Source organism: Corapipo altera, unplaced genomic scaffold, assembly GCF_003945725.1.
Source record: "Corapipo altera isolate COAL_440 unplaced genomic scaffold, ASM394572v1 218, whole genome shotgun sequence".
In the NCBI taxonomy this organism is placed as follows: Eukaryota; Metazoa; Chordata; class Aves; order Passeriformes; family Pipridae; genus Corapipo; species Corapipo altera.
This window is the reverse complement of record NW_020885072.1, coordinates 196,423-209,226: the sequence shown is the minus strand read 5'-3', so window position 1 is coordinate 209,226 and position 12,804 is coordinate 196,423. Positions and strand designations below refer to the sequence as shown.

At 60.5% G+C, this 12,804-nt stretch overlaps 3 protein-coding genes across 8 annotated transcripts in view; 2 read left to right on the top strand and 1 right to left on the bottom strand.

The window, feature by feature from the left end:
* Positions 1–1,986, top strand: part of TMEM138 (transmembrane protein 138) — a 3,252-nt gene extending 1,266 nt beyond the window's left edge. The window contains exons 2-5 of the mRNA XM_027669235.1: positions 44–266; positions 345–516; positions 1,500–1,575; positions 1,670–1,986. Of these exons, the coding sequence (XP_027525036.1) occupies positions 139–266; positions 345–516; positions 1,500–1,575; positions 1,670–1,782 (489 nt within the window). The 5' untranslated portion in view covers positions 44–138 and the 3' untranslated portion in view covers positions 1,783–1,986. The remainder of the gene's footprint in view (positions 1–43; positions 267–344; positions 517–1,499; positions 1,576–1,669) is intronic.
* A 115-nt stretch (positions 1,987–2,101) lies between these two features.
* On the top strand, positions 2,102–3,869 carry TMEM216 (transmembrane protein 216). The gene is made up of 5 exons (XM_027669237.1): positions 2,102–2,339; positions 2,507–2,608; positions 2,689–2,781; positions 3,171–3,372; positions 3,461–3,869. Exons 1-5 carry the CDS (start codon positions 2,327–2,329, stop codon positions 3,474–3,476), a joined length of 426 nt encoding a protein of 141 aa, XP_027525038.1. The 5' UTR covers positions 2,102–2,326; the 3' UTR covers positions 3,477–3,869.
* Positions 3,870–4,024: 155 nt separating this feature from the next.
* Positions 4,025–12,804, bottom strand: part of CPSF7 (cleavage and polyadenylation specific factor 7) — a 12,043-nt gene continuing 3,263 nt past the window's right edge. For 3 of the 6 annotated variants that reach the window (XM_027669218.1, XM_027669215.1, XM_027669219.1), the window contains exons 2-10: positions 11,921–12,042; positions 8,954–9,172; positions 7,795–7,898; positions 7,381–7,526; positions 5,880–6,285; positions 5,668–5,789; positions 5,425–5,590; positions 5,133–5,302; positions 4,025–5,055 (exon numbers count right to left, since the gene is read on the bottom strand). In XM_027669218.1, the coding sequence (XP_027525019.1) occupies positions 5,134–5,302; positions 5,425–5,590; positions 5,668–5,789; positions 5,880–6,285; positions 7,381–7,526; positions 7,795–7,898; positions 8,954–9,172; positions 11,921–11,974 (1,386 nt within the window). In that variant the 5' untranslated portion in view covers positions 11,975–12,042 and the 3' untranslated portion in view covers positions 4,025–5,055; position 5,133. Of the gene's footprint in view, positions 5,056–5,128; positions 5,303–5,424; positions 5,591–5,667; positions 5,790–5,879; positions 6,286–7,380; positions 7,527–7,794; positions 7,899–8,953; positions 9,173–9,440; positions 9,541–11,920; positions 12,043–12,804 lie in introns of those variants that run through there. The other 3 variants (XM_027669220.1, XM_027669216.1, XM_027669217.1) reach the window with 3 other exon arrangements.

Here is a 12,804-nt window from a genome sequence, read left to right as displayed (position 1 = left end):
GATCCATCCCAGCAAACAAACAATCCCTGTGCCCCTTCTCCAGGTGCAGGATGTCGGGAGCGGCCCCGCTGAGCCCCCCCAGCGCCATGATCCGTCGGGAATGCCGGGGCTGAGCGCTCCAAGGCCTGGGAAAGGAGGATGCTCCAGCCCAGCAACTACAGCCTGGTGCTGTTCCTGCAGTTCCTGCTGCTTTCCTACGACCTGTTCGTGAATTCCTTCTCGGAGCTGCTCCGGCCGGCTCCGGCCGTGCAGCTCGTCCTCTTCATGTGAGTGCTGGGAGGTGGAAGGGCGGGAGATCCCGGAGATCCCGGAGATCCCAACCAACGGCCATGTTTTCCCGGCAGCATCCAGGACATCGCCATCCTCTTCAACGTCATCATCGTCTTCCTCATGTTCTTCAACACCTTCGTGTTCCAGGCGGGATTGGTCAGCCTGCTTTTCCACAAGTTCAAGGGGACCATCCTGCTCTCCGCCGCCTACCTGGCGCTCAGCATCTCCTTCCACGTCTGGATCATGGTAGGACGGGCTGGGAACAGCTGGATTCTCCCGAGGGATTTTCCCAGGAGGGCTCCCCTCGGGCCTCTCTCGCCGTCTTCCCCCGCGGTGACAGTTTGGTGTCCCTTTCCAGGAAGGGTCCTGCCCTATCCCAACCCATCCCAGCCCATTCCTTAAGGAATAACCTGTCAGAAAACACTCTCTCCCCGGGAAAAGTCCAGCAGCTCCAAGTCCCCCAGAGTGACAGTTTGGTGTCCCCTCCCGTGATCCCAGTGTTGGAATCAGGCTGAAAGGGTCGTTTCCTGTGCCACCCCATCCCAGCCCATTCCCTGAGGGATTTCCCTGTCAGAAAATGCTCTTTCCCCAGGGAAAACTTATTCCAGCAGCTCCTGTTTTCCTAGGGATTAATCCCTACGTGTGGGCCCACCCTGTCCGGGCTCCTGGTTCTGTCCTGGCAGCACTTTCCCCTTTCCAAAATAAATTCCTTCCTGGCCCCTTCCCAACAGAGCAGATCCGCACCCTTCCCATCCCCTGGACATCCCTTTCCCAAGGGTCTGTTCCTGCTGCAGGGCACAGGGAATGTTTTGGGGGGCCGGGAGCCATCCCGTGCCACGGTGGCTGCTCCGGCGCTGTCGGCGTTATCCGGGAGGGGGATTTTCAGGGATTTGCAGGGATCTGCAGGTCTGAAGCCGGAATAGGGCCTGGCTCCGTGCCTAAATCCCCTGAGCTGCTTAACCTTCGGGATGGGGGGCTTCCCAAACCGCTCCAGGGCTTATTCCCAGCTGGATGTGCCTCCATCCCCCTCAGAGCCTTTGGGATGGGGCTCCCCCAAACTTTCTCCGGGGTTTGTTCCCATCCCTCCGCCCCCCTCAGAATCTCTGGAATGGGGGCTGCCCCGAACTGCTGCAGGGGTTATTCCCAGTTCTCTGTCCCCCTCGGACTCTTTGGGAAGGGAACCCTCCCAAACTGCTCCAGGGGTTATTCCCGGTTTTCCATTCCCTCAGAACCTGCGCTGGCGCGACTCCAGCCGCTTCATCTGGACCGAGGGCCTCCAGACCCTCTTCGTTTTCCAGAGGCTGGGTAAGAACTGCTGGGATCGGGGCTGAGGGGGATCCCACACCCCTTGGACCCAAATCCGAAATCCCAGTCACCGAATCCCCTCGAATTCCCGCAGCGGCCGTGCTCTACTGCTACTTCTACAAGCGGACAGCCGTGCACCTGGGAGACCCCCTCTTCTACCAGGATTCCCTCTGGCTCCGCCAGGAATTTGCCCACTTCCGTGGCTGACGGATCCCTGGAATCCCCTGGAGTCTCCCTGCGCTCCGTGGGATCAGTCCCGGCTTGTCCTTCCTCCTCTTCCTCCTGGATGCTGGGAGTCAGTGGGAGGCTTGTGGGGTGTCCCTGCAGGAATGTCCATCCTGGCACCACAGCCTCGGTTGGGGCTGGAATATTTTTGGGAACTGTAAAGGAATAAACGGGATGAGTTTTCCAGCGGCTCCCGGGTGTTTCTCCCTCCCTGGACCCCCAGGTGTCACATCTGCCATCCCCACAGCCTGACCTTCACTGGAACCCGGTCAGTGCTGCACTTGCAGCCACCAAACGGGGTTATTCCCACTTTTGCGGCGTGGGATTCTCATCCCAATGGATCGTAGGATTTGGGAGGGCGGGGGTCTCGAAGCCACGGCCCGGCCTGTCAGTCCTCACACCATAGAGAGGCGCGGGTAGAGCGGCGGCGTGACCGTCGAGAGGGGCGGGTAGAGCGGCCCCTTGCGCTCAGCGCCCCTTGGCGGGCGGGCGGGCGCGGCGGCGGCGGTTCCCATGGAGATGGAAGATGGCGCCCAGGGGTGGGAGCGGGACCGGGGCGGGAAAAGCGGGATATCGGGGGATCGTGGGGGGAACCGGGGATAGGAGTGGGGCTGGGAGCGGGGCTGGGGGGCGGCCAAGGCGCTACAGGGCTCGCGGCCCACAGGCTCCCGCGCCCCTCCCTCACGGCCGCCCCGTGTCCCCTCAGGCCGCCATCGCTCCTCGGCGCCGCTGCAGATCCTGCTTTTCCTCAACGGGTGGTACAGCGCCACTTATTTCCTCCTGGAGGCGTTCGTGTTCGTGTACAAGGGTGAGCCCCCCCGCTCCAGCCCCCTTCCCGAGCCCGCCGGGACGGGCAGGGATGTGATTCCCGCGCGGCTCTTCCCGCAGTGCTGCTCCTGCCCTATCCCGTCTCCAACCTGGTGCTGGACGTGGTGCTGCTCCTCCTCTACCTCGGCACTGAGGCCACGCGGATCTTCTTCGGTGAGTTCCCTCCCCCAAAATTCCAGAGGCTCCACGGGGAGTGCGGAGTCCTGGGATAACCTCGAAATCCAGGATGTTCCAGGACAGGCTGCACGGGGCTTGGAGCAACCGGGGCTGGTGGAAAGTGTCCCTGCCCACGGAAGGGGGTGGGAACGAGATGGAATATAAGGTCCCTTCCAACCCGAAGCATTCCAGGATTCCATGTGCTAGTTTAAATCGGATATTGGGAAGAAATTCTTCCCTGTGAGGACGGCGAGGGACTGGAATGGATTTCCCGGGGAAGCTGTGGCTGCCCCATCCCTGGAAGTTCTCGCAGCCGGGTTGGAGCAACCTGGACCAGTGGAAGGTGCCCCGGGCCGTGTCACGCCCTGATCCCGTGTATCCCGCAGGCTCCAAGGGGAACCTGTGCCGGCGGAAGGTGCCGCTGTCGCTCAGCCTGGCGCTCACGGTGCCGGCGGCGGCGCTGGCCGGGTACTACCTGCTGCTCCAGACCTATTCCCTGCGCCTGGAATCCTTCCTGAGCGCCATCCTGCTCCTCTTCTACGGCCTCGAGCTGCTCCTGGGCCTCCTGGCGCTGCTCTCCTTCTCCAGGTGCCGCATCCCGGGACTGGGGACGCGCCGGGGGAGTTTCCAGGTTGGTTTGGTGCCGACACATCCCTCCCTTTGTCCTTTTCCATAGTGCGGATCCCTACTGAGGCCACACCGGGGACACGGCCCAGGGACACAGGGAAGTGTGACCAGCGCCAGCTCCACTTCCCAGCCCTGGGAAAGGGAGGGATCCCACTTTTTCCACTCCTCATTTCACCTGGACTCATCCCTCCCACCTTTCCTGCTCCTACCTGGACTCACCCTTCCCACCTTTCCTGCTCCCGTCTGGACAAATCCTGCCTCCTACTTCTCCCACTCCCACCTGGACACATCCCTCCTGCTTTTCCCGCTTCCCACCTCACCCGCAGCACGTGCCAGGGACCTGCTCCCGCCGGGACTCACCCCCTCCGAGTCTGTGCCAGCTCAAGGTACGAAGAATCCTTATTTTTTCTACACCCTTCCGGAACAGTTCGCTATTTTCCAATAAATATTTATTTTTACCTGGTGCCTGGGAATGTGGGAGCGCTCCGGGCTGCCTTGGGAAACACAGGGGAGAGCCCCTCAGAGGACGATGTGAGGCAAAACAGGCACTAAAGGCTCCCCAAATCCCTCCCCTTCCCAAATCCCGCGGCGGGAACGTGACGGGAGCGCCGTGTAAAAGACTTGACAACGTCATCGAGTTTATTACACAATATTTTTCCAACCTATCCAAAGACAAATCTAATCACTGCGAGCAGGAGGGGGCAGCTCCTCGCTGGGGCTTCCAGGGATTCGCTCTGCAATTTTGAGGGAATTTCCCCCCCCCCCCCCCCCCACCTCCACTATTTGGAAAGAAACTAAAAATCTGTGGCGTTTAAGTAAAAAAAACCCGGACCTCTCCTGCCGAGCGCTCCCACCTCGTGGGGCTTGGGAAATCGGGGGGGGGTGTTATTCCTGATTCTGGGGAGAGTTCAACTTAAAAAGACCTCCCAGAGCCTGGGTTTTCCCGCCTGGGAATAGCTCCGGGGGGGCGATTCCAGCCCTGGAAGTCACCGGTGTGTCCCGGCTCATCCCAACCCTCCTGGGCTCTCCCTCTCCTGCTCGGGGATCCCGAGGGATCAGGAGGGGACCCGAGGGAATCGCAGCCTGCCCTGCCTCCTCCGCTTCCTCTAAAACAAGGAAGGCGCCGCGGGAGAGGCCGGAGCTGCCGTTCAGGTGGGAATGCTGCTGTGGGGAATGTCGGGATAGAGAAGGGGGTGACCCCCGGCCCAGCTCCAGCCCCTCTTTTCCCAACTCCTGGAGGGTGAGGGTGGAAAAGGAGGAGAGTGGCCCGGTGTCCCGGCGATGGGGACGGGCGAGTGTCCCCGGGCGATCCAGAGGCCGGCACGTGGCTCCTGATCCCGGGATCGGGAGGGCTCCGTCCCCTCCGTTCCCCCCTCCCCCGGATTGGGAAGGGCTCACAAACCTCCCTCCATGGAATAAAAGCACCATTTCTCTTTGGGTCCGAGTGTCCACGGAGCGGAGCGGGATGGCCCCGGGAAGCAGCAGCAGCAGCAGCAGCAGCAGGTGGGGGGGATTCCCAAGGCCACGAGGTGCTGGGAGAGGGCTGGGAGTGGCTGGGAAGGGGCCGGGATGGGGCGGAGCGGCCTCGGGGTGTGTCGAGGTGAGGAGATACGAGTCCATTAAAAACCACTGCCTGCGGAATTCCTGCGGGGAGAGAGGGGGGGTGAGGTCAGAGCCCCCCTGGTCCCTCCTCCCCCGGGGCTCCCGGGCCCCCGACCTGCCTCAGTGGTGCCGGTCCCTGTCTCTGTCCCTGTCCCGGTGCCGCTCGTGCTCCCGGCTCCGCTCCGGGAAATAATCCTCGTGCCGCTCGTCGCCGTGCAGCAGATCCCGGTGCCTCCGGCTGCTCTCGCGGGACCGGCTGGGAGAGCGCTCCCGGGATCGGTGCCTTTTCCTTGGGAAAAGAGCGGGACGAGAAGACAAAGAGGCACCTTTTAGTCACTCACCCCGGGCCCCGCCGGGCTGGATCTTCGGATCCAGGGGCAGCATCCGGTGAGGTGGGACCCACAGGGATACCTGGAGCTGCTGCTGGAGCTGCTGCTGTAGGATTTGGCCTCTATTCCATGCAGGCAATCCTTGAGGGAGGAGAGCAGGACGCGGCACCGCTCGTCCCCGGCCACGCGCGACTGTTTGATGACGGCGATGGCCGTGAGCAGCGTCTCGATGGCGTTGCTGTAGTCGCCTGGGAAAGCCGGGAGCGGAGGGATCAGGAGCGGGAATCCGCCCCGGGACGGGGTTTGGGAAGGAGGCGGGAATTACCTGCGCTGGCGCCGGACACGGCCTTGGAAATGGCGCTGCTGGAAATGGCGCGGTTGCGGTTCATGATCTCCTCAAACTCCCCCTCGCTGACGGCCGGGGGCAGCGGGCCCAGCTCCCGGCTGCTGGAATTCCGGGATTAGCAGGGCACCCGGAAACCTCCGGGAGCATCCCACCCCCTCCCTTCCCGCCCCTATTCCCCCCGCCCGGCTCACCTGCTGTGGTTGTAGGGAGCCATGGCCTTGCCGTAGGTATCCGGGGGGGGTCCCAGCGCGGCGGTGGGAGGCGGGAAGAAGGCGGGATTGAGGTGCAGGGCGGGGGGAACGGCCCCCGGAGGGGGCACGGCCAGGGGAGGGGGCAGCCGGGGCGGCGGGGGCAGGAGGTGCTGGTAGGGAATTCCGGGAGGAGGAGGAGGGACCCCGAAGGCGGAGGACAGGGGGGGCGGGGGGGGCATGGGCGGGGGGGGCAGCCCCATGAGGGGCAGCGCGGGGGGGCGGCTGAAGAAGGGCAGGACCGAGGGGGGCTTTTCCATGCGGGAAGGGGGCAGCGCGCTGTCCGTCGGCGTCGCCCGGCCGTCCACGGCGTCCACGGAATCCCGGGAGTGGGCCCGCGGCGGCACACCTGGAATCGGGATGGGGGGGGGGGAAAGAGCTGTGAATTCCAGCTGGAGGGTCTCCAGGTCTCGGAGAGCTCCTGCTCCTCCTCTGCCTCCCACCCCCGGAGAGCTGGAGGTGCCCAGGGAAAAGATCCAGCTGGCCAAATGCAGCCTCCGCTTCCATGGGTTTCTCCAAGAGCTCTCCAAGAACCCGCACGGTGCCCTGAGGGACAGGGAGGACGCAGGGACAGGAGCCAAAAGCCACAGGGAGCGGGGGGAGATCCCCAAAGACCCGGAGAGCCTGAGCCACACGTGGATTTGGGAAGGCCCAAGCGTGGAGGAGCACGAGGAGGGGACAGAACTAACAGCGGTGGAGCCGCTGCCAAAGGAAGGAAAACTCGGCATTCCAAGAGGGACAAGAAGCCTTTCTCTGTTCAAAGAGGCTTTGAGGATGAGAAAGGAGGGGCCTGAGGGAGTCACGGCTCCCAAAGGATCCATGGAAGCTCCGCTGCGCCCCGAGGGCACCCGGAACTCTCAGAGATCGCTCCCTGCTCCACCAAAACTCCAGGGGCAGGCTGGAGGCCGGGAAGGAAGGGGGGTTTTCCTTGCACCAAACATGCCATGGGACCTACAAAGAGCTCCTTGGACACTCCTGCCAGGACAATCCCTGCGGATCCCGTCGCATCGCTGCGGAGTGAGGCCAGGACCACCTATCGCCATACGGCCAGGTCCCAGCTGGAATATTCCTCCAGTGTTGGGCACCTTACCTCCGCAGGGATGGAAAAACTCTGGAGCAGATCCAGATTGGAGCTACTAATAGATATGGAGGGTCTTAGCTATGCCCAGAGCCTGAAGAGCTTAAGCCCATTCAGTTTGGAGAGGAGGAGGAGGAGGCTACGAGGGATCTTCGCAGTGTGGGAGCACCTAAAAGGGGATCATAAAGACTCGGGTCAGGAGCTAATCCGGCTCAGGAACGGGAAAAACAACCCCCACGCACTCCTGCTTTTCCCCCCGTGCCGAGGGCTCGCGGGGCTGGGCCTGGCAGCTGATCCGGGGGGGAGTCTGGGGGGCTCTGTGCGCCGTGGATCCCCCCGCCCGCGTCGTCCCGACGCCGCACTCACGTTTCCGAGCCTGGGCCTCGAACTGGGACAGGTTCTGCCGGGTGGCCAACCTCACCTCCACCTTGTCTCCGTTCAGGATCTTCCCGGGAAGCAGCTCCAGCAGTTTGTGCACCGAGTTCTCGGAGGCCACCACCACCTCCGCGTACCTGCGCGGGACACGGGGAGGTTCACCCCCTGCTCCAGGTGAGGGACCCCCTTCCCAAATCCCACCCTCCACACAGACCCCCATTCCTGATCCCATCCCGGTGTTCCACTCCCCTTCCTCCCTTTTCCGTTCACTTTGGGAGTCTCCGCTTTCCCATCCTGGCTCCGGGTGCATCCCCTGTGCCAGCCAGGAAAAGCACCCTCACCCCTCCCCAAAACCAGGGACGTGCCGGCTGCCCCCGTTCCCACCCCAATCCCGTCGGCTCTCACCCCTTGGATTGGCCATTGGCTCGGTTTTCCGCGAATTTCAGCTCCACCACGTCGTAGACTCCGACGGAGCGGATGGTCTGGATCAGCTGCTGGTCCGTCGTCCACTGAGGGAACAGGGAACGGGATGTCTGTCCATCCCCAGTGTCCCCCACCCGCCTCAGGAATGTCACCCCCCCGAGTCCCTCAGGGAGGGATTCAAATCCTCTCAGCTCTGGAAAAAGCCCTGGGAATGGATATCGGAGGTCTCCCTGTTCTCTGGGCAAGATGGAGCCTTCCCAGAACTCTCCCTGTGGGAAAAGGGGATTTGGGAGCAGCTCCCAAAGGTCACGCCCATGGAGGGGCACCAGGGTGGACACCCACCCCAAAGTGCTCAGAAGCCCCTCAGGGATGCAAATCCCTTTTTCCTGAGGATCCCAAGGCCAAGCCCAGCTCACAACCCAAGATGGGATACTGGGACAGTGTGGATTGAGGAGGAGCAGCTCCCAAAAGAACCCAGGCCCCCCCCCAAAAGAGCCCCAAATCCCCTAAAAAGAACCCTTTAATCCCCTCAAAAGAGCCTGGCAGCCCCTCAGGGGTTTCTTTGGAGCCCTCAGGGACACAAATCCCTTTTTCCTAAGGATCACAAGGCCAAGCCCAGCTCACAGCCCAGGTTGGGATACTGGGACAGTGTGGATTGAGGAGGAGGAGCAGCCCCTCCAAAGATCCCAGAACCCCCTGAAAAGAGCCCAAAACCCCCACAAAAGAACCCTTTAGTCCCCCCAAAAAGGGCCTGGCAGTCTCTCAGGGGTTTCTTTGGATCTCTCAGGGATACAAATCCCTTTTCCTTGAGGATCACAGGGCCAAGCCCAGGTCACAACCCAGGCTGGGATACCAGGATGGATTGAGGAGGAGCAGCTCCCAAAAGAACCCAGAATGCTCCCCAAACATCCCCAAAAGAGCCTGGCAGCCCCTCGGGGGTTTCTTTGGAGCTCTCAGGGACACAAATCCCTTTTCCCTGAGTACCCCAAGCCCAGGTTGGGACAGCGGGACAGCGTGGATTGAGGAGGAGCAGCTCTGGAAGAGCCCAGAACCCCCCAGAGCCATCCCCCAACACCCGCAAAGGATCCCGACGAGTTCCCAAATTCCCCGGGAGGGCTCTCCAGCCCCTGCCCGGCCTCACCCAGGAGAAGCTCCCGACGTAGACGGCGGCCCTCTTGTTGCGGAGCCCGCTGTAGGTGTAGAGGATGGCTGGGGGTTTGCTGTGGGCCTTGGGGGACGGCTCCGGACGCATCTCCGGAGGCGCTTCCGAGCCGCCGGAGCGCTTGTCCTGGGGCTGGGAGCTGGCCGTCAGCACGTCGTCGTACAGGTCCATCTGGTCAGCATTACTGAACTCCGGGTCCTGCAGGGACAGCCCCGCCAGATCCCGCTTTGGGAAGAGGGCTCGGGAAGCCTCCCGTGGCCGCTTCCAAGCCGGCCGGCCCGATTCCCGAGCGGAATTCCCGCCCCGATGGCTCGGTCTGGGTCTGTGCGCGGTTGGGAATTGGGGCCGTCCCTCGCCCGGGCAATCCCAAAGAAATGGGCTCTGCTTTCATGGAATCCTGGAACGGTTTGGGTGGGAAGGGAGCAGGATCCTTAAGGATCACCCATTCCCACCCCCTGCCTCCCACCTTCCCCTAATGGGAGCTCCCAGGGATGAGCTTAAATCCTTTGGGAAGGACATACGTAAATCCTGGGGGATACGGAGGCGAGGCCACTTGGATTTTGGGACTGAAGCAGAGGTTAGAATCAGAATCATGGAATCCTGGAATGGTTTGGGTGGGAAGGGACTTTAAGGACCATCTGATCCACCTTCCACTATCCCAGGCTGCTCCAAGCCCTTTTCCAACCTGGCCTCGGACACTTCCAGGGATGGGGCAGCCACAGCTTCCCTGGAAAATCCATTCCAGGGCCTCACCGCCCTCACAGGGAAGGATTTCTTCCCAATATCCCAAAACCCCCACTGGGCTCTAGCACATTCCAAGGACCAGCCCACTGGGATCTCAGCTTTCCCAAACAGGACAAGACCCAAGCTGCTGCTCCTGGAAACCACCAGAAAGAAATTCCCACTTTGGAGGGAAAGAGTTCAATGGTGGAAAAACCAAGCGCCCTCCAGGGATGAGCCTCTCCCTCCTTGGCAGCTCATGCTTCCCAAAATTCCAGCTTGGGAGCTGCACACCCCCTCAATCCCTCCGGGAGGATCCATCCCATGGGAGCGAGGCACAGGGCTGGTGTCCCATAAAAACCAGAGGTTCTGTTCCCAGATTTTGAATTCCAGGCAGTTTGGATAATGTTTTCCATTGGAGATGGAATGGTGGATAAATCCACGTGTGTGAGGTGGATAAATCCACGCTCTGAGAGTCAGGGAATTGCAAACGTCCCGTTAGGAGCAAGAAAGGGAAGGACCCTCAGCACAAGGATCATGGAAATCCCCAAATCCAACCGTTTTCCCTCTTCCTGAACCTTTGCATCCGGCTCTTCCCACAGAGTTGACAAAAAGCAGGATCTGAAAAGGGAGCTGGAGTTTTGTGCTCATTCCCAAAAAAGCTCAAGTGTTTGGTTATTCCGACTCCCACGTTCCTACCTCCACCAGGAGCCTTTGGATACGGCCCAGGGCTGGGAGATTCCTGCCTGGAAGTTTCAGAAAGCGCAGAGCAAAAATAGGAAGGAGGAGGAATCACTTGGAATCCCTGAGGATACTTGGAGGGTGCCTCAGCTTGGGAGTTTTTAGGGATCCTCCGGCTCCCAGTCCAGGTGCACAGGGATGAAGCCCTGTGGGCACTGTTAGTGGGAATTAGCACATGCTGTGGCATTTGGAATTACACTGGAATCCCTGGAATGCCACAGGGACACCACAGCTTTGATCCTAACATGGATTAACTCCGGGTTTCCTGCTCCCACACGTCCCGAGGTGCCGGAGTTGTTGGCCTGGATCATCATTCCAGCTTTGAGGATCCTCTTGGCCAGTCAAGGACCTTTGGTGCATTATTCCCCAAATTCCCAGTTAAATCCTTCCACGCTGTGTGTTCCAGCTTACTCCAATCCTGCTCCCACCCATTTCGCTTCCTCATTCCCAGAGATCCCAAAGCTTTCACTAAAACCACCCCAGACCCTCCAAGCTCCTCAGAAAACATTCCCATGTCAACTCCAGCCATGGATTCTCCCACGTTTCCACTTTCCACCCTCATTCTTGCAGTTTTCCAGCTCTCCCAACTCCAGGCATACCTTTTTCCTGATGCAAATCCCATAAAAACACAAAATCTGAGGACATTCCTAAGCCGGAGCCGTTCGGTCCCAGAGCAAGGTACACTGGGAATCTGGTTTATTCCAGGAGTTTTCCAGGAATGATGCTGGAGAGGTGCTTGGAAGTTGGAAACTCCAGGCAGCACAGACAACTCCCTTTTTTTTGGTGGCATTCCCATTATTTTGGCAACTCCTGCTTCTTCCCAGGAGGCTGGAAAGCACCTGGAAGCCCCCCTGGCTCCAAGGTCATGGACACGGTTTCCTGGTTTTCCTGAAGGTCTAATCCATGGATATTCTCACCCAATAAGCACAACAACCTCCTCTTCATCCATCCAGGAGCTCCCAGGAATTCCTTCCTTCCCAGCTCCTCTTTATCCCTCCAGGACCTCCCCAGGAATTCCTCCCTCCACGGTGATTCCTTAATCCAGCTGTTTTCCTTCCACTTCCCGTGGCTTTTCCTTTTGCCAGCTTCCCTCCACAGGTTTTCCATGGCTGTTTTCCATCTTCCGCCCTCTCTCTTCACACTTGGCTCTCCCAGATCCAAAAAATCCCTAAGATCTGCTTCTCCAGCACCCATTCCCTCCTGTGAATCCCAGACATCCCTGGGATGGGACAGGTGGCACAGGGATATCTTCCCACGAGCGATCCCACGGATTCATCCCTCTGCATCCCTTCACTGTGTAATTCCCTGGAAGCGCCTCTCCCAGCCAGGATTCCTCATTTTTCCAGGGTGCGGCTAAATCCCCAAATCCCAAACCCTTTAACCCCGGCCCCTGGGATTTGGGAAGGATCCCAGCCCTTTCCCAGCCACACCTTGGCCGAGCTGGAGGACCCTGGGGAGGGGGTGGATCCCGATCCCGGCCCTCACCTGGGTGAACTCCTCGTCGGCGTAGATGTCAATCAGATCCACTCCCTCGGACATATTTCCAGAGGCAGGAAAAGCGGGAGCCCGGGCTGGGACCGGGACGGAGCCGGGACACGGAAGGTGCTCTGGGAAAAGGGGGGGGCGGGGGGGGGGGGGGGGGGGGGGGGGGGGGGGGGGGGGGGGGGGGGGGTGTGAGTCAGCGAGGCCTTGGGAGTGTGTTGGATGTGCCCCCACAAATTCCCTGTTTCTCCTCTAAATCCCTCCTGCCCCCAAAATTCCACCTTTTCCCCCAAATCCCTGTATCACCCCAAAGCCCCTTTTCCCACCAAATCCCTGCCTCCCCAAACTCTTCCCCCCTAAATCTCCTCTGTCTCTCAAACCCCTGTGTCCCCCCCAAATCCCCACTTTGCCCCCAAATCCCCTCTTACTCCCCAATTCCCTTTTCCCCCCAAATCCCTGTTCCCCCCCAAATCCCTGTGTACTCCTCAAATTCCTCTTCCTCCCAAACCCCCCTGTGCCTCCAAACCCTCTTTCCCCCACAGACCCCATCCCCCCAAACCCCTCTGTCTCCTTCCAATTCCCTCTTCCCCCCAAATCCTGGTGTCCCCCTCAAATTCCTTCTTTCCCTCCAAATCCTCTGTCCCCCCAAATCCCCTCTTCACCCCAAATCCCTGTGTTGCCCCGAAATTCCTCTTCCCCCAAATCCAGCCCCCCCAAATTCCCTCTGTCCCCCAAAACTCCGTCCCTCCAAATTCCCTGTTTCCCCCTCAATCCCCTTTCCCCTCCAAATCCCCTAAATTCCTTCTTCCCCCCAAATTCCCTCTGTCTCTTCAAATTCCCTGTTTTCTCCCCAAATCCCCTGTGTCCCCAAATCCCCCTTTTCCCCC

Coding starts and splice junctions, on each gene's coding strand:
- TMEM216 (XM_027669237.1), top strand. Junction 2,609..2,688: donor GTTCGTGTTCGTGTACAAGG/GTGAGCCCCCCC, acceptor CTCTTCCCGCAG/TGCTGCTCCTGCCCTATCCC. Junction 2,782..3,170: donor GGCCACGCGGATCTTCTTCG/GTGAGTTCCCTC, acceptor TGTATCCCGCAG/GCTCCAAGGGGAACCTGTGC.